General features: G+C 38.1%; 1 protein-coding gene across 7 annotated transcripts in view; it reads right to left on the bottom strand.

Moving 5' to 3' along the window:
- SNF4Agamma (SNF4/AMP-activated protein kinase gamma subunit) overlaps positions 1 to 24,049 on the bottom strand; it is a 998,728-nt gene that overhangs the window by 579,227 nt on the left and 395,452 nt on the right. For 5 of the 7 annotated variants that reach the window (XM_070085706.1, XM_053773265.2, XM_053773260.2 and 2 more), the window contains exon 4: positions 13,742 to 13,897. The exons of 1 other annotated variant lie outside the window; for it this stretch is intronic. In XM_070085706.1, coding sequence (XP_069941807.1) covers positions 13,742 to 13,897 — 156 coding nt within the window. Of the gene's footprint in view, positions 1 to 13,741; positions 13,898 to 21,457; positions 21,500 to 24,049 lie in introns of all 7 variants that reach the window. One more of the 7 variants, XM_053773263.2, reaches the window with a different exon arrangement.

Below are 24,049 nucleotides of genomic sequence, written 5' to 3'. Positions count from 1 at the left end.
GGCATTGACTTGGGTTAGCTGCTGAGAGATCTGCGGTATGGCAGGGTTCTCTGCACCCATCGTTTGCTGAGAGTGATGATCCATCGTAGCCTGTTGCCGAGTTTTTGGCGTCTTCCAGACTTCTTGAATTCTGGTGAGCCTCTCAGGGCATCGAGGATTCCAGGCATGGTGCTTCTGCCTGCAGTTCGGGCATTGTGGAGTGGGTGGCGATGCATTTTTCAGCTTGGTGATGCATTCCTCGGTAGGGTGGTGCTGGCTGCAGACACCGCAGATTACTCTGTTCGGACAGAGTGCACCCATGTGTCCATAACGCTGACACTTGAAACAGCGAACTGGTTCTGCTGTGAAGGTCCTGATATCGTACCTGCCCCAAGAACCGAGGTCCAGGTGGGATGGCAGTGGTCCTACATGCTGAATGAGGACCTGTCGGGTTGGTGCATTGCCTGCCGTCTTTGCCTTGAGACGTTGAGCTGACACCACACTGGGGTGAGCTGCTACTGCCTCGATGGGCATCATCAGCGGGTATCGCATCACTACACCCTTGGTGATCTTCTGCCGAGAGTCCAGTTCCTCCAGGGTGAATGAGCGATCTGTCTCCATGACTCTCTTCAAGGTGGTATACATTTCCTTGTTGAGAGGAGTCAATATTGGTTCTCCCCTCAAGTTGAACCATATCTTGATCTTCAGGTTGTGTCGTGATTCCAGGTATGAAACAACCCCATAGTGGGTTCTGTGGGCCCCGTAAGACTTCACCTTGAATTTGCCAGGTCGGTTGAACTGGTTTGCCTGCTCCTTGGACGGATGGCGCTTCTTCTTGTTGTCCACAGTGTTCCATCCCTCTTGGTTTTCGGGGGGTGGGGTGTTTATTTCCGCACCTGTTTCTATTGTCGCTGGCTCCATGGTTGGGACTGTCAGATCTGCTACAATGTGAGCAGGATCTTCCTCTTCCTCTCGCAACTTCTTCGCTAGAATTTCGCCCCACATTTCCAAATCTGAGTCCTCCGTCGTGTTCATGGAGCATTGTGACCTCTTCTTTTCGGCAGAAGCCATGTGCCTATCTTGTGATAAGGTAGTGAACTCCGTGAACTGAGTGTGTGTCAATGAATGCTGCATCTGATGCAGCATTCACCACCTGACCTCAGCACTCTGAACCTGACTATAAATACTCGCGTTCCTTCCACCCCAGGTAGTTCTGTTTGTGACTTGAAAAAGCCCACTGTGTGGGCGAAACGTAGTCAATAAAGGATCACATTATACTGCATATGTGTTTATATTTCCATTCCACCACCATCACTACTACCTTCTACCACCATCACTACTACCTTCTACCACCATCACTACTACCTTCTACCACCATCGCTACTACCTTCTACCACCATCACTACTACCTTCTACCACCATCACTACTACCTTCTACCACCATCACTACTACCTTCTACCACCATCACTACTACCTTCTACCACCATCACTACTACCTTCTACCACCATCACTACTACCTTCTACCACCATCACTACTACCTTCTACCACCATCACTACTACCTTCTACCACCATCACTACTACCTTCTACCACCATCACTACCACCAAAGAAAGCTTCTAGTGCCAGCCCTTTGGTAAAGAATGTGAGAAACGCATAATTTATGAAAAAGTTTGTAGAAAAATACAAAGATGGTGGTGGTAGAGTGGAAGCAGTTGTGATAGTGGTTGATGAACATAAGAAAGGAGGATCACTGCAGCAGGCCTGTTGGCCCATGCTCGGCAGGTCCTTTACAATTCATCCCACTAACGAAACATTTTCCCAACCCAGTCCTCAATGCTACCCAAGAAATAAGCTCTGATAACTATCCACTCATTTGGGACTTGCAAATGAGTTGACATTTAAAAGTTCCTCAAAATATTCTCGCCATCTACCCAATACCTCCATCTCCCCATCTACTGGGCGAGGGCTTGGTCTTCCATCAAACGTGCATGAGTGTATTAGATAGCAGTGAATGAAGATGAATGGTATTTGGGACCTGACGAGCTGTTTGAGTGTGATCAGGGTAATATTTAGTGAAGGGATTCAGAAAAACCAGTTACAGTGGACCCCCCGGTTAACGATATTTTTTCACTCCATAAGTATGTTCAGGTGCCAGTACTGACCGAATTTATTCCCATAAGGAATATTGTGAAGTAGATTAGTCCATTTCAGACCCCCAAACATACACGTACAAACGCACTTACATAAATACACTTACATAATTGGTCGCATTCGGAGGTAATCGTTATGCGGGGGTCCACTGTATTTTTATATAGCCAGACTTGAGTCCTGGAAATGGGAAGTACAGTGCCTGCACTTTAAAGGAAGGGTTTGGGATATTGGCAGTTTGGAGGGATATGTTATGTATCTTTATATGTACAGTGGTCCCTCGATAATCGTCGGGCTCGATAGTCGTCCCTTTCGGAAATCGTCGCGTTATTTTCGTTCAAACATTGGCTTGCAAATGGTCGGTTGACTCGCTAATTGTCGTTCATCCTGGACGCATACTCACGGCTCTGAGCCATCTCGGCCTCCCTTCCCAGCCAGTGTGCCATTGTTTACCAGTGAGCGATGTTCCCTTCACTTGTTGATACGAAATATTTCATAATACAGTGGACCCCCAGTTTACGATATTATTTCATTCCAGAAGTATGTTCAGGTGCCAGTACTGACTGAATTTGTTCCCATAAGGAATATTGTGAATTAGATTAGTCCAGTTCAGACCCCCAAACATACACATACAAACACATACACATACATACAAACACACTTACATAATTGGTCGCATTGGGAGCTGATAGTAAATCGGGGGTCCACTGTATTCCATTCATTTTAGTGCTTGCAAGTGCTAAATAAGCTACCATGGCTCCAAAGAAAGCTCCTAGTGCCAAGCTTTTGGTAAAGGTGAGAAATATGACTGAATTTAAGAACAACATCATTGAACAATATGAAAGTAGCGTACATGTGGCCGAACTGGCCAGGATGTATAACAAACCCCGTACAACCCTATCTTCCATTGTGGCCAAGAAAAAGGAAATCTAAGGAAGCTGTTGTTGCAAAGGGGGTAAATATGCTGACAAAAATGAGAAGTTATTATTGGCGTGGACAAACGAGAAACAATTAGCAGGAGATAGTCTTATGACGTCGATTATTTGTGAAAAGGCTAGGCAGTTGCATGACGATCTGGTAAAGAAACTGCCTGCAACAAGTACTGATATCTGTGAATTTAAGGCCAGCAAAGCTTGGTTTGAGAGATTTAAGAACCATAGTGGCATACACAGTGTGATAAGGCATGGTGAGATTGCCAGTTCGGACAAAATTGCAGCTACAAAATTCATAAGTGAATTCAAGGAGTACATAGAGGCTGAAGGACTGAAACCTGAACAAGTGTTCAATTGTGACGAAACAGGCCTCTTTTGGAAGAAAATGCCAAAGAGGACCTACATTACTAAGGAGGAAAAGGCACTGCCAGGACACAAGCCTATGAAAGACAGGCTGATGCTCATATTCTGTGCTAATGCTAGTGGGGATTTCAAAGTGAAGCCGTTACTAGTGTACCATTCTGAAAATCCCAGAGTGTTCAGGAAAAACAATGTTATGAAGAGTAAATTGTCTGTGTTTTGAAGATCTAATAATAAGGTATGGGTCAGGAGGGAAATTTTCCTTGAGTGGTTCAATGAAGTGTTTGGCTCTAGTGTGAAGAATTACCTCCTGGAAAAGAAATTGGAACTGATCATCCTCCAAACTAGTATGACCTAATTCTGCAGGAGTTTGGGTTCATCACAGTAAAGTTCTTGCCCCTGAATACCACTCCTCCCCTACAGCCCATGGACCAACAGGTCATTTCAAACTTTAAAAAAAACTCTAAACCAAAGCAATGTTTCAAAGGTGCTTTAATGTGACCTCAGACACTCACTTGGCCCTAAGAGATTTTTGGAAAGAACACATCAGTATCCTCCATTGCATAAGCCTTATAGGAAAGGCTTGGGAGGGAGTGACTACCAGGACTTTGAACTCTGCTTGGAGAAAATTGTGGCCAGATTGTGTCCACAAGAGGGATTTTGAAGGGTTTGTGGCTGACCCTGATGAGCCTATGTCAGTTGTGAACTCTATTGTGGCATTGGGGAGTTCCATGGGGTTGGATGTGAGTTTGGAGGATGAGTTGGTGGAGGACCACAACGAAGAGCTAACCACTGAGGAGCTGTAAGAGCTTCAGCAGGAACAGCAACAGATCACAGGTCAAAATCTTGCTGCAGAGGAGGAGGAAGAGAGATGAAAGGTGCCTTCTTCAGAAATTAAGGAGATTTTTGAAATGTGGGGTAGGATGGAAAGATTTATGGAGAAACATCACCCTGAGAAGGATGTTGCAAGCCATATTGGCAACTTGTACAGTGACAGTGTCTTGGCCCATTTTAGGGAAGTTTTAAAGAGACGCCAGAAACAGAGCTCTCTGGTTGAGTATTTAGTGCCACAGGTGTACAGTGACTCTCAAGCTGGTCCTAGTGACATTAAGAAACAGAGAAGAGAAGTAACCCCAGAAAAGGACTTGGTACCTGAGGTGTTGATGGAAGGGGATTTCCCTTCCAAACAGTAACTAATCCAATCTCTCTCCTCCTCCAGTCTTCCATACACTAAGAAGAATCGCCAATAAAGATAAGCGTTATGCTGTTAATGTTTCATTCATCATGTTTCACTGTACTGTTTATGTACTACATCTATGTTTCATGTAAAAAAATTTTTGTTTTAATACTTCTGGGTTTCATGAACAGATTAATTGTATTTACATTATTTCTTATGGGGAAAATTAATTTGAAAATCGTCTATTTCGATAATCGTTGCACTTCCAGGAATGGATTAATGACGATAAACGAGGGACCACTGTATATGCTTCTAAACTGTTGTATTCTGAGCACTGCTGCAAAAACAGTGATTATGTGTGAGTGAGGTGAAAGAGCTGAATGATGATGAAAGTATTTTCTTTTTGGGGATTTTCTTTCTTTTTGGGTCACCCTGCCTTAGCGGGAGATGGCCAACTTGCTAAAAAAAAATATATGCATATATATAATAATTTATATATTTATATTTATTATTAACATATCAGCCATTTCCCATCATCATTCACTCCATCACTGTCTTGCCAGAGGCAGGCTTACACTACAATTATAAAACTGCAACATTAACATTTACAGTTTGGTGAAATATTTGTTTTTGTTCCATTTTTTTTACTACCTTGGTCTTCTAGCATTAAGTACAAGGAATACTTATGACATTGCAATTGTTTCAAGGTGTAATACTTCTCAAAACTACAATGGGTTATCCTAGGTTAATTATTATTATTATGGGGAAGTGGAACAGAATTCTTCCTCCTTAAGCCATGCATGTCGTAAGAGACGACTAAAATGACGGGAGCAAGGGGCTAGTAACCCCTTCTCCTGTATATATTACTAAATTTGAAAGGAGAAACTTTCGTTTTTCATTTTGGGCCACCCCACCTCGGTGGGATACGGCTGGTACGTTGAAAGAAGAAGATGTTATATACGTATTTAGGCTCAATGTAATATCCTGGGATACAGTAGACTGTCATTTAACACGGTAGTTACATTCCTGAAAACCGTGTTAGGTAAAACCGTGTTAGATGCACTGAAGAACTTGTAGGAAAAATACGGTTACGTTCCTGAGAGCCCCAAAAAAGCCAAACAGCTTTTTTTTAGGCCTTCACATCTTACTGCTTAAGACTACAAATGTAACAGAAATAATAGTATTTCTTACCATAAATTGTGGGTGCTGGTGTTTGTGGATGATTGTGAATAGAGTGGAGAGTTATGCTGTGGCCCTACTGGGCTGAGGTGGATAGTATAGGTTCTAGTACTGAAGTTGATGGTTGTACTGGAGTGCCTAACTTTAAGTCATTCAATCAAGTGATTCAGTAAGTCAGTCAAGTCATTCATTAAGTCAAGTGATTCAGCACATCAGTCAAGTGATTCAGCACATCAGTCAAGTGATTCAGTAAGTCAGTCAAGTGATTCAGTAAGTCTCAAGTCATTCAGTAAGTCAATCAAGTGATTCAGTAAGTCAGTCAAGTCGTTCAGTAAGTTAGTCAAGTGATTCAGTAAGTCAGTCAAGTGATTCAGTAAGTCGTTCAAGTCATTCAGTCAGTAAATGATTCAGTAAGTCAGTCAAGTGATTCATTAATTCAGTCAAGTGATTCATTAATTCAGTCAAGTGATTCAGTAAGTCTCAAGTAATTCAGTAAGTCAATCATTTAGTAAGTCAAGGGATTCAGTCAGTCAAGTAATTCAGTAAGTCAGTCAAGTGATTCAGTACATCTCAAGTCATCTAGTAAGTCAGTCAAGTCATTCAGTAAGTCAGTCAAGTCATTCAGTAAGTCTTAAGTCACTCAGTAAGTCAGTCAAGTGATTCAGTAAGTCAGTCAAGTGATTCAGTAAATCAGTCAAATAGTTTAGTAAGTCTCAAGTGATTCAGTAAGTCAGTCAAGTCATTCAGTAAGTCAGTCAAGTCATTCAGTAAGTCAGTCAAGTTGTTCAGTAAGTCAGTCAAGTCATTCAGTAAGTCAGTAAAGTGATTCAGTAAGTCAGTCCATTCAGTAAGTCAGTCAAGTGATTCAGTAAGTCAGTCTGTTCAGTAAGTCAGTCAAGTGATTCAGTAAGTCTTAGGTCATTCAGTAAGTCAGTCAAGTGATTCAGTAAGTCAGTCCATTCAGTAAGTCAGTCAAGTGATTCAGTAAGTCAGTCTGTTCAGTAAGTCAGTCCGTTCAGTAAGTCAGTCAAGTGATTCAATCAGTCAAGTCACTCAGTAAGTCAGTCAAGTGATGCAATAAGTCAGTCAAGTGATTCAGTAAGTCAGTCAAGTGATTCAGTAAGTCAGTCAAGTGATTCAGTAAGTCAGTCAAGTGATTCATTAAGTCTGTCAAGTCATTAATTAAATCAGTCAAGGGATTAAGTCAGTCAAGTGGTTCAGTAAGTCTCAAGTGATTCAGTAAGTCAGTCAAGTCATTCAGTAAGTCAGTCCAGTGATTTAGCCAAGTGATTCAGTAAGTCAGTTAAATGATTCAGTAAGTCAGTCAAATTATTCAGTAAGTCAGTCAAGTGATTCAGTAAGTCAGTCAAGTGATTCAGTAAGTCAGTCAAGTGATTCAGTAAGTCAGTCAAGTCACTCAGTAAGTCAGTCAAGTGATGCAATAAGTCAGTCAAGTCATTCAGTAAGTCAGTCAAGTCATTCAGTAAGTCAAGTGATTCAGTAAGTCAGTCAAGTGATTAAGTCAGTTGAGTGATTCAGTAAGTCAGTCAAGTGATTCAGTAAGTCTGTCAAGTCATTAAGTCAGTCAAGGGATTAAGTCAGTCAAGTGGTTCAGTCTCAAGTGATTCAGTAAGTCAGTCAAGTGATTCAGTAAGTCAGTCAAGTGATTCAGTAAGTCAGTCAAGTCACTCAGAAAGTCAGTCAAGTGATGCAATAAGTCAGTTAAGTGATTCAGTAAGTCAGTTAAGTGATTCAGTAAGTCAGTCAAGTGATTCAGTAAGTCAAGTGATTCAGTAAGTCAGTCAAGTGATTTAGTAAGTCAGTCAAGCCAGACTGATTACTGCCGGCACCATGCATTAAGTCTAAACCAAAGTATCAACCACGATTCATTAAGTCAGTCAACTTTTTAATCAAATAAAAAAATAGTTTATAAAATAAAAACAAGAAAAATACAAAAACACAAATAAAAAAATAATACATGTAAACTGAAAAAATTATGATTTTCAAAAAGAAGCTTAAAATAAAAAAAATAAAAAGACCTGCATAATAAGACTCAAAAATATATAATTCTAAATTTCGTTTTTCATTTATCATCACTACTGACAAAATCATAATTATCATCACTACTGACACTATCATGATTATCATCACTACTGACACAATCATAATTATCACCACTACTGACACAATCATAATTATCACCACTACTGACACCATCGTAATTATCACCACTACTGACACCATCATAATTATCACCACTACTGACACAATCATAATTATCACCACTACTGACACAATCATAATTATCACCACTACTGACACTATCATGACCACAATGGAAATAAGTCACTCTGACTTTTTTTGGGTTATCCTAGGTTCTCTACACATATGCTGCTATGCATGATAATCTATGTAACTGTATTTGTGAATAACTGAATAAACTTACTTATGATTACCACCATTACTGACACTACCTTATCACCAATACTGCCACTATCATAATTATCACCACTACTGACACTATCATGATTATCACCACTACTGACACTATCATGATTACTGACTACCTTATCACCACTACTGACACTACCTTATCACCACTACTGCCACTATCATCACCACCACCACTACTGACATGACCAAAATTATCACCACTACTCACTACCATAATTATCACCACTACTATTACCAAAATTATCACCACTACCAGTACTACAGTTATCACCATTACCAGGACTACAGTTATCACCACTACCAGGACTACAGTTATCACCACTACCAGGACTACAGTTATCACCATTACCAGGACTACAGTTATCATGACTACCAGGACTACAGTTATCACCACTACCAGTACATCAGTTATCACCAGTACCACCACATCATTTATCACAACTACCTACACATCATTTATCACCATTACCAGCACATTATCACCACTACCAGTACATCATTTATCACCATTACCAGCACATCACCACTACCAGAACATCATTTATCATCACTACCAGCACATCATTTATCACTACCAGTACTTCAGTTATCACCACTACCAGCACATTTATTGCTACCAGTACTTCTGGTATCACCACTATGAGTACATCATTTATCACCACTACCAGTACATCATTTATCATCACTACAGGTACTTCAGTTATCACCTCTTGTATGTAATCAGTATTGATGTCTTTTCCAAGCCACCCAAGAGGTAGACATCGAGGCTCGCTTTTTTTATAGTGGTGTCCCCAGTAGGCCTAGTCCACTGTTCTCTCAGCTGATGCTTACCTTCTCAACACCTGTAAGCTTGAAGGAAGGCTTTTGCTTCTTCCTCAAGCTGAAACAAGATCTTATCATTTTCTTTCTTCCTTTCCTGAAGTTCACGCTCTTCAAAATTCTTCAGGAACTCGGCAACTTCTGCTCTTTTCTTCTTCTCGTAGGCCCAAGCTTTCTTCTGCTGATTCTTGCGTTGGGAGTCAGTCTTACGAAGAGCAAAATTCACCAATGAGTACTGAGCATCGTAGGCATCAAAAATCTCCTCATACTCTGCCATCTTTCGTTCTTCCTTCTCTTTCTCAGCTTTACGCTGGGCCCAAGCACGAGCCTTTTCCCGGGAGCGGTAGGCTGCCAAGTCTCGAGCCTTGGCCACCATCAAGGCACTAGGTTTCACAACACCTCGAGAATACATTCTTCAGATGTCTGTCTTGAGACTTTTATTACTAAAGGTTTGCAAGAAGTAGAAGGCAAGTTCTTCTGGATATCCAAAATGTGGACTGATTTACCAAGATTTAGTTAAATTATTAAATATAGTTAGGCTAGAATAGTAGAACAGTGGTATATGTTGTGTGTGATATCCCCAGGAATATTTAATATATTTGTAGATGAATGGATATAAATATCTATTACTATATATATTTAAGTTATATATAAATTATATAGTTATGTTACAAAGGTATATATATATATATTATATATAAATTATATAGTTATGTTACAAAGCTATATATATATATATATATATATATATATATATATATATATATATATTATATATACATTATATATATATATTATATATACATTATATATATATATACTATGTAACATAACTATATAATTTATATATAACTTAAATATATAGTTATAGATATTTATATCCATTCATCTACAAATATATTAAATATTCCTGGGGATATCACACACAACATATACCACTGTTCTACTATTCTAGCCTAACTATATTTAATAATATAACTAAATCTTGGTAAATCAGTCCACATTTTGGATATCCAGAAGAACTTGCCTTCTACTTCTTACAAACCTTTAGTAATAAAAGTCTCAAGACAGACATCTAAAGAATGTATTCTCGAGGTGTTGTGAAACCTGGTGCCTTGATGGTGGCCAAGGCTCGAGACTTGGCAGCCTACCGCTCCCGGGAAAAGGCTCGTGCTTGGGCCCAGCGTAAAGCTGAGAAAGAGAAGGAAGAACGAAAGATGGCAGAGTATGAGGAGATTTTTGATGCCTACGATGCTCAGTACTCATTGGTGAATTTTGCTCTTCGTAAGACTGACTCCCAACGCAAGAATCAGCAGAAGAAAGCTTGGGCCTACGAGAAGAAGAAAAGAGCAGAAGTTGCCGAGTTCCTGAAGAATTTTGAAGAGCGTGAACTTCAGGAAAGGAAGAAAGAAAATGAAAAGGTTTTGTTTCAGCTTGAGGAAGAAGCAAAGGCCTTCCTTCAAGCTTACAGGTGTTGAGTAGGTGAACATCAGTTGAGAGAAGAGTGGACTAGGCCTACTGGGGACACCACTATAAAAAAAACGAGCCTCGATGTCTACCTCTTGGGTGGCTTGGAAAAGACATTATCAATACTGATTACATACAAGAAGAGGTGATAACTGAAGTACTAGTAGTGATGACAAATGATGTACTGGTAGTAGTGATAAATGATGTGCTGGTAGTAGTGATAAATGATGTGCTGGTAGTAGTGATAAATGATGTGCTGGTAGTAGTGATAAATGATGTGCTGGTAGTAGTGATAAATGATGTGCTGGTAGTAGTGATAAATGATGTGCTGGTAGTAGTGATAAATGATGTGCTGGTAGTAGTGATAAATGATGTGCTGATAGTTGTGATAACTGAAGTAATAGTAGTGATAAATGATGTGCTGGTAGTGGTGATAAATGATGTGCTGATAGTTGTGATAAGTGAAGTGTTGGTAGTTTTGATAAGTGAAGTGTTGGTACTTGTGACAAGTGAAGTGCTGGTAGTTGTGATAAGTGAAGTGATTTTTATGGAGACAATTAAAGCATTGAAAAACATTTTTCATGTTTTGTTCTGCTAGGTTCCTTACTGGACCACTATTGTTCCTGTTACTAGACAGTGGGACGTGTGGTGTTCCACAAAGTTTTGTACTGGACCCCTATTGTTCCTGCTAATAGACAATGGGACACGTGGTGCTCTGCAAGGTTCCTTATTGGATCACTATTATTCCACAACAGTAGTTCAATAAGATTCTGTACTGAACCGCTACAGTGTTGTTCCACAAGGCTCCTTACTGGACCACTCTTGCTCCTGCTACTAGACAGTGAGACATGTGGTACTCTGCAAGGTTCCTTACTGGACCACTATTGTTCCTGCTATTAGACAGTGGGATGTGTGGTTTTCCACAAGGCTCTGTACTGAAATGCTACTGTACTTGAGATTCATAAACAATATACCTGACAAAATGAAAGAACTCTCCCTAGCCATTAGTGAATTATGTACAGCTAATGAAAAAATAAAACCCTGGAGAAGACAAGAAAAAAGCTTCAGTTTGACCTACACAAAGTACAAAGCTTGTCATACAAGTGGCTATTGGAGTTCAACCCTCCAGGAAGTGCAAGGTTATGGTAAGCATCCCTATAAATGTTATACTGACTCAGAGCATCCCAGGAGTAAACACAGTACTGAACATTTCTCCAGAAGTTATCAGCTGAGTAGCTTTTAAGGTAAATGTGTGAATTTCTAACCAAAGAATTTTTAACTTTAACGAATCTCAGTATTGAATCATTCACGACAATATATGCAACATCTATGAGGCCTCTCATCGAGTATGCAGCCTCTGCACTAAACCCACATCTGTTCATACACATTAATAATTTAGAGCGGAGGTCGGTGAACATTTTTTTGGGTATTATCCCAAAACAAATTTGAATACAGCGAAATTCCCCACTAGACTTGAAAGTCAACAGAATCCAGAAAACACAAGGAGAATTCAAATTCAAAATAGTTCAGTGAATCCATTTGTATTTAGAATACAGTTATAAAAGCTGAAAAGTGTACTATATGGAATAAAGCAACTTTAAAAATGAAATGCAAAATTAAAATATTAAAATGTAAATTTTTTTTTTTGTGCAATTTGTGCTTATTGAGCCTTTATTACCCCAAAGATTTTCACTTTTACCCCATTTGGGGTAATTTACCCCAGTTACCTGACCTCTTAACAGAAAGTTCAGCAAGATTTATTCCAGAATAAAGAAAAATGAACTTTTTTTTGTTATATTTGAAAATATGTAAAAAAACGTAATCTGCTTTTGGAGCACTACGCATGTGAACGTAGATCTGTTTGGACAGTTTAAGGGTTAAAATTAAGCTCAAAGTAGCAGAACTGTTCAATTTTTGCTGATGTTCAAGAGTAAACTAATGACGTCACCGTCCAATACGTGTCCAACTGGCCAGTCTAATAAGCAGTTATGAATGTGTTGACATTATTTATACAATTATTACAATAATGCAGTAGTCTGCATAACAGTAAATCTTCATATTTTTTGTGTGAATAAAAATTCAAAATGGAAAGCAAGCATAATATAAGAGGGGCCTGGAGATGTGACTAATGAACAGAGAAAATGTTATTTTAGTGCCAAGAATGTCTGCATTATTTATTCTGGACCCTATTTTGAAACTGGCATCTTTTGAAATTTGTGTGAAACTAGCCAAGTAAAATGTACATTCTCTTCTTTGCCTCCATGGATAGCGTTCTTTGTCTCCACAGATACCTCAACACACCATTCACCTTTTTTTCCTTCATCAATTCTATGGTGAACTTCATCCTTCATAATCCAATCCGCTGACAAGTCAACTCCTGAAAACATTCACTTCTTGCATACTCCCTCCCTCCAATGTAATATCCAATTACATTGGATATTACATTGTAATTGGATATTACAATGTAATTGGATATTACATTGTAATTGGATATTACAATGTAATTGGATATTACAATGTAATTGGATATTACAATGTAATTGGATATTACATTGTAATTATATGGTAATGATTTCACAGCTTCTGACAATTCAAGGTTTTTTTTCCTTTACACTAATGGGGGGGTTTAAGTAAGAAACCCTAGTATACACCACCCAAGCTAAGAGTTGTCTCAATTTTTGATGGTCATAAAACCTACAGGACAAAAACTGAGAAATGGAAAAGCTACACATGAATAAGTGAGACACTGATATTTATACAACCCTCAACTATGTAACTTTCATACTTAACATTCTAGATAATAATAGTACTTCAGTATATATGCTATACCAAACCCCTCATACACTGTATAATGAAGTACTGTATTATACCAAACACTCACAGACCCATAAGAATTTAATTAAGTTACAATTTTCAGTATTAATTAGTAATTTCTCCTTTGTCCAATCTTTGAGATGTGATGCAGTAACATTTGATGACAACTACAGTATACAGAAAATATATAGTAAATAATCAAATGTGGTTTGCTTTAAAAATTATATGCAATATACAGTGGTTAGTAATGCAGAAAAATATTAGAAAATATTAAGCAGTGAAAGATGCAGATCATACAGCCTTAGCGCTTACTGGCAGGTTAGTTAAATGATCATACAGAATCAGATTTCCATAAATTGGATTCATAAAATTTAAGCAATTCACTTAAATGCAATAATTGGCTAATTACATATAGCTCTGGCATCTGACTTTGACCGTGGCCTGAAGGAGTCAAAGAAACCTTGTGGGCCGCCTTCCTTACGACGGCCACTCGCAACGTTGCTTGTGGCACTAGATGCAGCGGCTAGAATATCATCTCCTGATTTACGACGTTGGCGGAGAGAAGCTGAAATAATGAAAACCAAAGAAAATGATTTTACAGAAAATAACAACGTAAGCAGAGAGGAAAGTCGTACCAGCAGTAATGAAAAATACATGTCAATGAAATTATATAGGAAAATAATAGCAAAATCTTAATATCATAATTGAAGAGATTGAAATGCTTGAAGGTAACATAAATCAATAATAAAATTTATAAAAGCATTATAACCTACCAGACTGATATTTAAAATGAACATTACTTAATTGATAATAATATATCCCACACTAAACAAAATAATACATACTTATCAGAAGTGAATCAGAAATAAAAAAATATGAAAATTAAACTGCCTGGAATTTCTGGTTGATTATTTTTCAGTGACAGAATATTATCACACAAACATAACATTTAATAGCACTAAATGTAGATCAACTTATAAAAGATCTGCTTCATTTTTCTGAGGATAGTAAAAAATTACACCAACTTTGTGCTGACAAATTTCCCTTCATTAGAGCTCTTCAATGTAGTTATCATGTACAGTATCAATGTTACAGCATCACTGGTGTACATTATGCAGAACAAACATATGTAGGTAGTTGCTTTTGGTTTCCATAACACCAGTACAACATAATATACATATTATATTCTACCATCAAAACATATAGCTGCTTCTTAAAGCATTCCATCCCTAATGACCTTATGAAGTTCTTGCTTTGGTGACCTTTTTTATTTTTTTTTTTTTCAAATTAAGATTTTATCTTTACCTCTGAACATCTTTTTCTCTCAATAGCTCATAAGCCAATTGCAAGTATATTTTCTGCAATCTGCCCATACACATATTACACACTACATATTATACCACTTCATTATCTCTCTTGTAATATGCATGTCAAATGAACGTCATTAACTGGATCTCTCACCCCCTCCTCCCCTCCTCTATCTTTCTCAAATCTTCATCTTAACTTGAAATTATTATAATTTGTGTACACTACAATACAGTCAAACTTCGGTTTTCGTATACCCTAGTTTTCATACAATTTGGTTTTCGACAACTTTTCTCGTCGAAATTTTGTCCCAGTTTTCATACATCCACTCAGTTTTCGTACAGTTGAAAATAATCCATACCAAAACTCGTCTGCCTGCCCGTGTTCACGACTTAGCCTGCCTTTGTTTCTCGTTGAGTGAGCATCACCCAAAGTGTTCACCCGAGACATTTCATAATAATCCATTGTTTTTTGTGCTTGTTTATTGAGTATGACTGCTAACTAAGCCACCAAGGGGCCAAAGAAAGTTCCGAGTGCCAGCCCTTAGATAAAGAAGGCAAGAAACATGAAAGAATTCAAGAAAGAACTCGTAGCAAAGTACGGAAGTGGCATACGTGTGACCAATCACACCAGGATGTACAAGAAGTCCACATTAATGATCAGTTCCGTCCTGGCGAAGAAAAAAGAAATCAAGGAAGTTGATGTTGCAAAAGGGGTAAATGTGCTAATGAAACAGAGATCACAAAAAATCAAAGATGTTGAGAAGTTGTTGTTGGTGTGGACCAACGAAACACGGTTAGCGGAAGATAGTGTTTTGGAGGCAATAATTTACAAAAAGGCAAGGTTGTTGCATGTGGATTTCGCAAAAAAAAAAAATGCCTGGAACGAGTGCTGCTGTTAGTGAATTTAAGGCCAGAAGAGGCTGGTTCGACAAATTCAAGAAGCAAACTGGCATACACAGTGTGATAGGGTATGGCAAGGCTGCAAGTTCAGACAAACATGGGGCCAAAGAATTCGTTGATGAATTCAAGGAGTATGTAAAGGCTGAAGGATTCCTCTCCCAACAAGTCTTCAATTGTGATAGAACAGGCCTCCTTTGGAAGAAAATGCCAGAGGACCTACATCATGCAGGAGGAAAAGGCACTGCCTGGACACAAGCCTATGAAGGATAGGGTAACTCTGTTGTTCTGTGCTAACGCTAGTGGGGATTTCAAAGTGAAGCCTTTACTCGTGTATCACTCTGAAAATCCCAGAGTGTTCAAGAAAAACAATGTCATCAAGAGTAAACTGTTTGGCCCGAGTGTGAATACCTCCTGGAAAATCAATTGCCGCTCAAGTGCCTCCTGGTACTGGACAATGCTCCTGCTCATCCTCCAGACTAGGAAGACCAACTGTTGGAGGAGTTTAGTTTCATCAAAGTGAAGTTTTTGCCCCTTAACCCTTTCAAGGTCCGTGCCATAGATCTACGGCTATACGTTGAGAGTCCAAACCGTAGATCTATGCCATGAACTCAGCTCACTCTGATAAGCTGTGAGTGGTAATTTTGGGCCTAGGTATGAGAGAATACATCTATGTGGTATGTGTGCACTACATAAAACAAATCCTGCAGCACAGCACGTAATGAGAAAAAAAAAACTGAGACCGTAATTTTTTATTAAAACAGCGACTTTGCAGTGTTTTTTCGTATGTTTTTTATAGTTGTATTTGCGATTTCTTGGTCTCATTTGATAGAATGAAAGATATATTACAGAAATAGAGAATATTTTGATTGGTTTTAGTAATGGAAAAAGCTTGAAACTGAGCTCAAAGAAGCAGAAATGTTAAATTTTTGCCGATGTTCAAGAGTAAACAAATGACCTCACACGTCTAATACACACCAGGTGGTGGGTCTAATAAACATTCACAAATGTGGTAATATTATTTACACAGTTATTACAATATTGCATAACAGTAAATCTATTTTTTGGTTTGAATAAAAATTCATTATGTAAATAAAAAATCAAAATGGAATTCATTTGTAAAGCCTGAAAATGAAACTAATGAACAGAGTAATTGTTAGTTTAGTGCCAGGAATGTCTGCATTGTTTATTCTGGACCTTATTTTGAAATTAGAATATTCTGAACTTTGCATTAAACTGGACAAATTACTAATTTCCAATCACTTTATTTTGTAGTTGAAACAGTTGAGTTGGCAATTTCTTGTGCTCAATCGATAGAATAAAAGTAATACTAGTGAAATAGCTAAGAATTTGGTCAACTGGAATAATGTAATTGGCCTAAAATGGGAGTCAAAGTCAGCAAAATCCCCAATACGTAAATATCGTCGACACACCAAAATTCGCGAGAGCATAATTTCTTCAATTTTCCATCAAATTTTGTACTTTTTGTTTTATTACCTTCAGAAAAAGATTCTCTAGCATTTCATAAGAAAAAATAACAAAATTATTTTTTGAAAATTCTTGGACCCTGGTGCGCACTTTGAAATTTGGCTTCTGGACCCTGAAAGGGTTAATACCAATCCTCTCATCCAGCCCATGGACCAGCAGGTCATTTCAAACTTCAAAAAACTCTGCACCAAAGCACTGTTTCAAAGGTGCTTTGAAGTGACCTTGGACACTGAATTAACCCTAAGAGAGTTCTGGAGGAATCAATTCAATATCCTCAAGTGCATAAGCCTTATAGGTAAGGGTTGGCAGGGAGTGACTTCAGGACAATGAACTCTGCTTAGAGAAAATTGAGGCCATAATGTGTCCTCAAGAAGGATTTTGAAGGGTTTGAGGCTGATCCTGATGCCCCTATGCCTGCTGTGGAATCTATTGTCTTTGGGGAAGTCCATGGGGTTGGATGTGAGTGGCCAGGATGTGCAAGAGATGGTGGACGACCACAGGGAAGAGTTAACCACTGAAGAGCTGCAAGACCTTCAACTGGAACAGCAACAGACCGCAACTGAGGAAATTGCTTCAAAGGAGAAGGAAGAGAGAGGGGAGAATGTGCCTTCCAAAGTGATTAAGGACGTGTGCAAAGTAGAGTGAGCTGCAAACTTTTGTGGAGAAAAATCACTCTAACAAAGCTGTTGCAAGCCATGTCTGCAACATGTTCAATGACAATGCCTTGTCCCATTTTTTTCAAATCTTAAAGAGACACCAGAAACAGACCTCTCTGGACAGATTTTTTTGTGCGACAAGGGTCCAGTGACTCTCAAGCTGGTCCTAGTGGCAGTAAAAGACAAAGAAGGGAAGTAAACCCAGATAGGGCCTTGATACCTGAATTACTTATGGACAGGGGTTCCCTTTCCAAACAATAACCTCTCCTCCTCCCTCTCCCCTCCTCACCATCTTCCATACACCAACAAGAGTCTTCAATAAAGGCAAAAGTGATGTTAAAAATTCATTTATCCATTTTAATAGTCATTTATATTTATTTCTCATTGTTTTCTGTATATAAAACTATATTCTCTATAAAATGTGTTTTACTGTTAATATTTTTGGGTGTCTGGAATGGATTAATTGGATTTACATTATTTCTTATGGGAAATATTGCTTCAGCTTTCATACATTCGGTTTTTGTCAAACTTTTTTGAACGGATTAATCACGAAGACCGAGGTTCCACTGTACTAGTAAAATATTCATCTACAATACAAGTGGTCCTGGACTTTTCACAATTGGACTTATGGAGGTTATAAGTCTGCTTAATTTCTAGTCCCAAACATGATATGATAAGCAGAGCATGCAAACCATCAAATTTATTGTCAATATTTAGAATTTCTTAAATCTGTATAGTAAGAGATAAAACTGATTAAATTATCAGGCACAGTACTGAAAAACAAATTAATTCATTAAAATAAGTGACTTCTAGCTACATAACACTCACTTATGTTTTTCCATATAATTATTTGAAAAACAAGTTACTCAGTATCAGCATACTCTTTTTGATCAACAATGCTATTATGAAAAACATATAACCAGTAACACTGCACATGTCACATGACCTTTGCAGCATTCCAGCTGAAAAAGCAGTATGATGTGGCACTTTGGTATTGGCTTTTTGTCTATCAACAGTGGCAAAATTATCTTGGGAGTCTTTTTTGCTCCCACCATATACAATCCAGATTTTACAATAATTACTGCAATTTAAACAGAAAATATGTTAACTACAAATAAAATGATAAAGAAATTACAAATTTCTTATACATAATGCCAAATTTAAAAGAAAAAACAAAGGCTTGTACAGTAATGTACTTTCCTAATAAGAGCCAATCCATGATGGTACAGTCAAGTAATAATTCAAAAATAAATTCTTCTTAAATTCTTGATTAAGTAGTTTAGTCTTCAAATTAGTGTACTCTTAACCCTTTCAAGGTTTTGGACATACTAGTACGGCTTACGCACCAGGGTTTTTGACGTACTAGTACGCCTAAGCTCTAGTGCCCTCAAATCTAGTGTGAGAAAGCTGGTAGGCCTACATATGAAAGAATGGGTCTATGTGGTCAGTGTGCGCAGTATAATAAAAATCCTGCAGCACACAGTGCGTAATGAGAAAAAAAACTTTGACCGTGTTTTTGAATTAACCCCTAAACGGTCCAAATGTATATATATGTTCACTCGTGTAGCGCCCCAAATTTTTTGAGAGAAAATTTTTTTTTTTAATAGGAAAAAAGAGCATATGGTACGCAGGCATCCCCAATTATTTTAATATGGTGCACAGTGAGCGCGCACACCCATTCTCTCATGTCTAGGTGACTCAGGCTTATCATGGCAGTGTTGAACGAATGACAAAGAAAACGTATATATACGTTTGGGGCGCTACGCACGTGAACGTATATATACGTTTGGACTGTTTAAGGGTTAAAACAGCGACTTTGCACTGTATTTTCGTATGGTATTTATTGTTGTATTCTAGTTTTTTTGGTCTCATTTTATAGAATGGAAAACATATTACAGAAATTGAGATGATTTTGACTGGTTTTACAATGAAAAGTACCTTGAAATTGAGCTCAAAGTAGCAGAAATGTTCGATTTTTACCAAAGTTCAAAAGTAAACAAATCATGCTAAGCATCCAATACACGTCAACTGGTGAGTCTAATATTCTTTCACAAGTGCGCCGATATTATTTATACCATTTCTACACTAATGCAGTAGTCTGCATAACAGTAAATCTTATATTTTTTGTGAGAATAAAAATTCAAAGTGGAAAGCAAAAGAATGTAAGAGGGGCGTGGGGACGTGACTAATGAACAGAGGAAATGTCTTTCTTGTTTATTCTGGACCCTATTTGGAAATTAGCATCTTTTGAAATTTGTGTGAAATTGGCAGAATTGCTAAATTCTGACCACTGTATTGGATAGTTGAAATCAATAGAAACTTGATAGAAAAAATGGAGTTCTAGCGAAACAGTTATGATTTTTGTCAACTAGTACACTGGAATTGGCCGAAAATAGGGCTCAAAGTGGGCAAAGTCGTCGAGACTGCTAACTTCACAAGAGCATAATTCCATAAGTTTTCCATCAAATTTCATACTTTTGGTGTCATTATGATCGGGAAAAGATTCTCTATCTTTTCATAAGAAAAAACATTTTTTTTTTTTTTTTGAAATTTGGGCGACCCTGAGAACAAGACTGGGAGAGGGCCTGGGGACCCTGAAAGGGTTAATATCTATAATGGAGTACAGCATTAAATTCAATACAACCTACAGAAACAATGCAAAATGTTTGACACTTTAAGCTGCCATTCATATATCTTATACTGAACAGTAAATTGCATTCAAAATTCATATTTTTTTCCAGAAAATATAGTACCATAATATAAAAAGTTTACTCTGATACTTCTATGTCATGTTAAGTTACTGTTTCACATAGTTTGTTCTGTTGTAGTAATATGTTCTGTAATAGTCTGTTTCACAAGATCACTACACCTGTTCTGTCATTTTTTTTAACACATCAGCTGTCTCCCACCATGGTAGGGATGACCCAAAACAAGAAGAAACCAAAGTTTTTCTTCTTTACATTTAGTAATTTATACAAAAGAAAGGGTTACTAACTCCTTGTTCCTGGCATTTTGGTCACCTCCTACGACATGCATGGCTTATGGAGAAAAGATTCTTTTCCATTTCCCTATGGAGTGTCGTTATTTTTCCCTTCTCAAAAGACTTTTTGAAGAAAAATATTTAAAAAAAACTAGGTAACAAACTAAACACTGAAGACAGAAAACCACGAGCATAGCTTTGTTCCTATAACTATAGATAGGTAATCAATTATTTTTTAATCTAAATTATTGATTAGTCAGGAAAGTATTATTTTATAATTTGGTTGCTAAGCTAAGAAAAACAAGGGATATATTTACTATAATAGCACATAATATAAATACATATTAAATCCAGAATGCACTATTATCAAAACTGATCATATGGCCAACATGTTATACTGTGTTGTCAAGAATGTGACACTTAATGCACTGTATTTCTTCTGGAATTGGTAAAATACTGAAAGCTTGAAACAACTGCTGCTTTGAAAACAAATTTTTCCCAAAAGTTCTGGGCCACTATGTTATGATGAGTTATAACATTATAATTTATCACAGAATACTACAGCATAATGCACTTCTCCAATACATTCAAAACACTTACTATAACAAACAAAACTACCAAAAAAAAAAAAAAAAAAACAAGCAATAATAGCATGTCAGAGACATAGCCTCCAGACTATTAAAGGCCCACAGGAGTAACACAAAAAGCTCCACTCATAGATAACATGCTAACAATACACCTCACAAAACCAAAGATGAAATGGGATTAAGAAGCTACCTGTTGAGTGGTAGTCTTACCTTCCTCAGGAGGGGGGGATGGAATCTCATCCGTTACGGAAGCTTAGGGATGAGGATGAGTGCCAATTTAAACACAATTATAAGCAATGATTTCTCTCTTAAATTTTTACAGATATCAGCAGTGCTTGGGCACATTGAGGTATCTGAGCTCATGTAATAAGTTCATGAGTGCTTGAGATATTTAATGTCATTTAAATCAATAAAATTATTAATACACCTTTGGAAAGCAGTATTTAATTGCAGTCTAATAAAAATTATTTCATTCTTGTGAGGTTACAATACAGTGGTACCTTGGAATACAAACTTCAACAATGATGTAAGTGTATTTTTGGGGGTCTGAAACAGATTAATCTAATTTACAATATTCCTTGGGGGAACAAATTTGTTTGATACTTGAACGGATCAGCATTTGAACAGCCGTCTGGAACAAATTAAGTTCGTATTCCGAGGTACCACCGTACTAAAGGAAATTCAATCAAACTTTTAGGTAAAACTTCACGAACTGTAAATATTTAAACAACCACATGGAAAATACAGAATTATATAGATTCTATACTGTACTCACCTAATTGAATTTACCTAATTGTGGTTGCAGGGGTCGATACTCAGCTCCAAGCCCCATCTTTTCATTGATCACTACTAGGTCCTCTCTCTCCCTGCTCCATGAGCTTTATTATACCTCATCTTAAAGCTATGTATGGTGCCTGCCTCCACTACATCACATACTAGACTATTCCACTTCCTGACAACTCTATGACTGAAGAAATACTTCCTAACATCCCTCTGATTCATTTGAGTCTTCAACTTCCAACTGTGACCCCTTCTTTCTGTGTCCCCTCTCTGGAACATCCTGTCTCTATCCACCTTATCTATTCCATGCAGTATTTTGTATGTCATTATCATGTCTCCCCTAACCTTCCTGTCCTTCAGTGTCATCAGGCCAATCTCCCTTAACCTTTCTTCATAGGACATTCCCTTAGCTCCGGAACTAGCCTTGTTGCAAACCTTTGCACTTTCTCTAATTTCTTGACATGCTTGACCAGGTTTGGGTTCCAAACAGGTGCTGCATACTCCAGAATGGGCCTGACATACACAGTGTATAGTATCTTGAACGATTCCTTACTAAGGTATCAGAATGCTACTCTCAGGTTTGCCAGGCGCCATATGCTGCAGCAGTTATCTGGTTGATGTGTGCTTCCGGAGACCTTCTCAGTGTTATACTCACTCCTTGAGCGAGGTTTGCAGTCTTTGGCCACCTAGCCTATACTCCATCTGCAGTCTTCTTTGCCCTTCCCCGATCTTCATGACTTTGCATTTAGCGGGGTTAAATTTGAGGAGCCAGTTGCTGGACCACGCACCCAACCTGTCCAGGTATCTTTGTAGTCCTGCCTGATCCTCATCTGATTTAATTCTCCTTATTAACTTCACATCATCTGCAAACAGGGACACATATACCAAAAATAACACTGATCCTAGGATTGACTCCTGTGGGACCCTCTCGTCACAGGTGCCCACTGTGATACCTCATCACGTACCATGACTCGTTGTTGCCTCCCTGTCAGGTATTCTCTGATCCATTATATGTGCCTGATCCTCTAGCTTCTGCACTAATCTCTTGTGAGGAACTGTGTCGAAGGCCTTCTTGAAGCTCAAGAAAATGCAATCAACCCACCCCTCTCTCTTGTGTCTTACTTCCGTTACTTTGTCATACAACTCCAGAAGGTTTGTGACACAGGATTTGCCTTCCATGAATCCGTGCTCGTTGTCATTTATAATCTGGTTCCGTTCCAGGTGCTCCACCACTCTCCTCCTGATAATCTTTTCCATGACTTTGCATACTATACACATCAGTGACACTGGTCTGTAGTTTAGTGCCTCGTTTCTGTCTCCTTTCTTAAAAATGGGGACTACATTTGCCATCTTACATACCTCAGGTAGTTTCCCAGTTTCAAGGGATGTATAGTAAAAGGACACAAGTGCAACTAATGTGACATTTTATTGTGGCAACATTTCGTTCTCCAAGAGCTTTGTCAAGCTGGTACAAACAGTACATGGACACAGAGGGTATATATAGGCTTAGAGTGAGATGCAATACTAGTGGTGGTAGTAGTAGTAGTAGTAGTGATATAATTTGTAGTAGTAGTAGTAATGTAAGTTGTAGCAGCAGTAGTAGTAATACAATATGGTAGAACAATTAACTTGCACATGAGTAAAAGGATATAGAAGCTATTACTTGGGTAACATAAAAATAGGTTAGACAAATATTTCTGTTGGAGGCTGGATTAGAGAAGGCCTGTTTCAAAGTTCATCCTCTGTAATGTGCTTGTGTAGTATTAGCAGGAGAGACTTTGTGATGGCAGGGTTTACTGTTTTCAGGAGGATTCTTGCTAAGACTTCAGAGATGGTGAAGCTACCTTTGTTTTATTTAATTGTATTAGAAACAGTGATTAGTGATGATTCAAGGCACTTGCGTCTGCGGAAATTAGTTTCTTTGATCACTAATTGGGCGTCCCTGAATTTCACGAGATGATCGGTGGAATTCCGGTGTTGTACGCAGGCGTTGTTCAAGTTATTGTTCCTACAGGCATAAAT

The sequence above is a fragment of the Cherax quadricarinatus genome, chromosome 17 (genome assembly GCF_038502225.1).
Source record: "Cherax quadricarinatus isolate ZL_2023a chromosome 17, ASM3850222v1, whole genome shotgun sequence".
NCBI classification, from domain to species: Eukaryota; Metazoa; Arthropoda; class Malacostraca; order Decapoda; family Parastacidae; genus Cherax; species Cherax quadricarinatus.
This window is presented reverse-complemented; position numbering and strand designations above follow the sequence as displayed.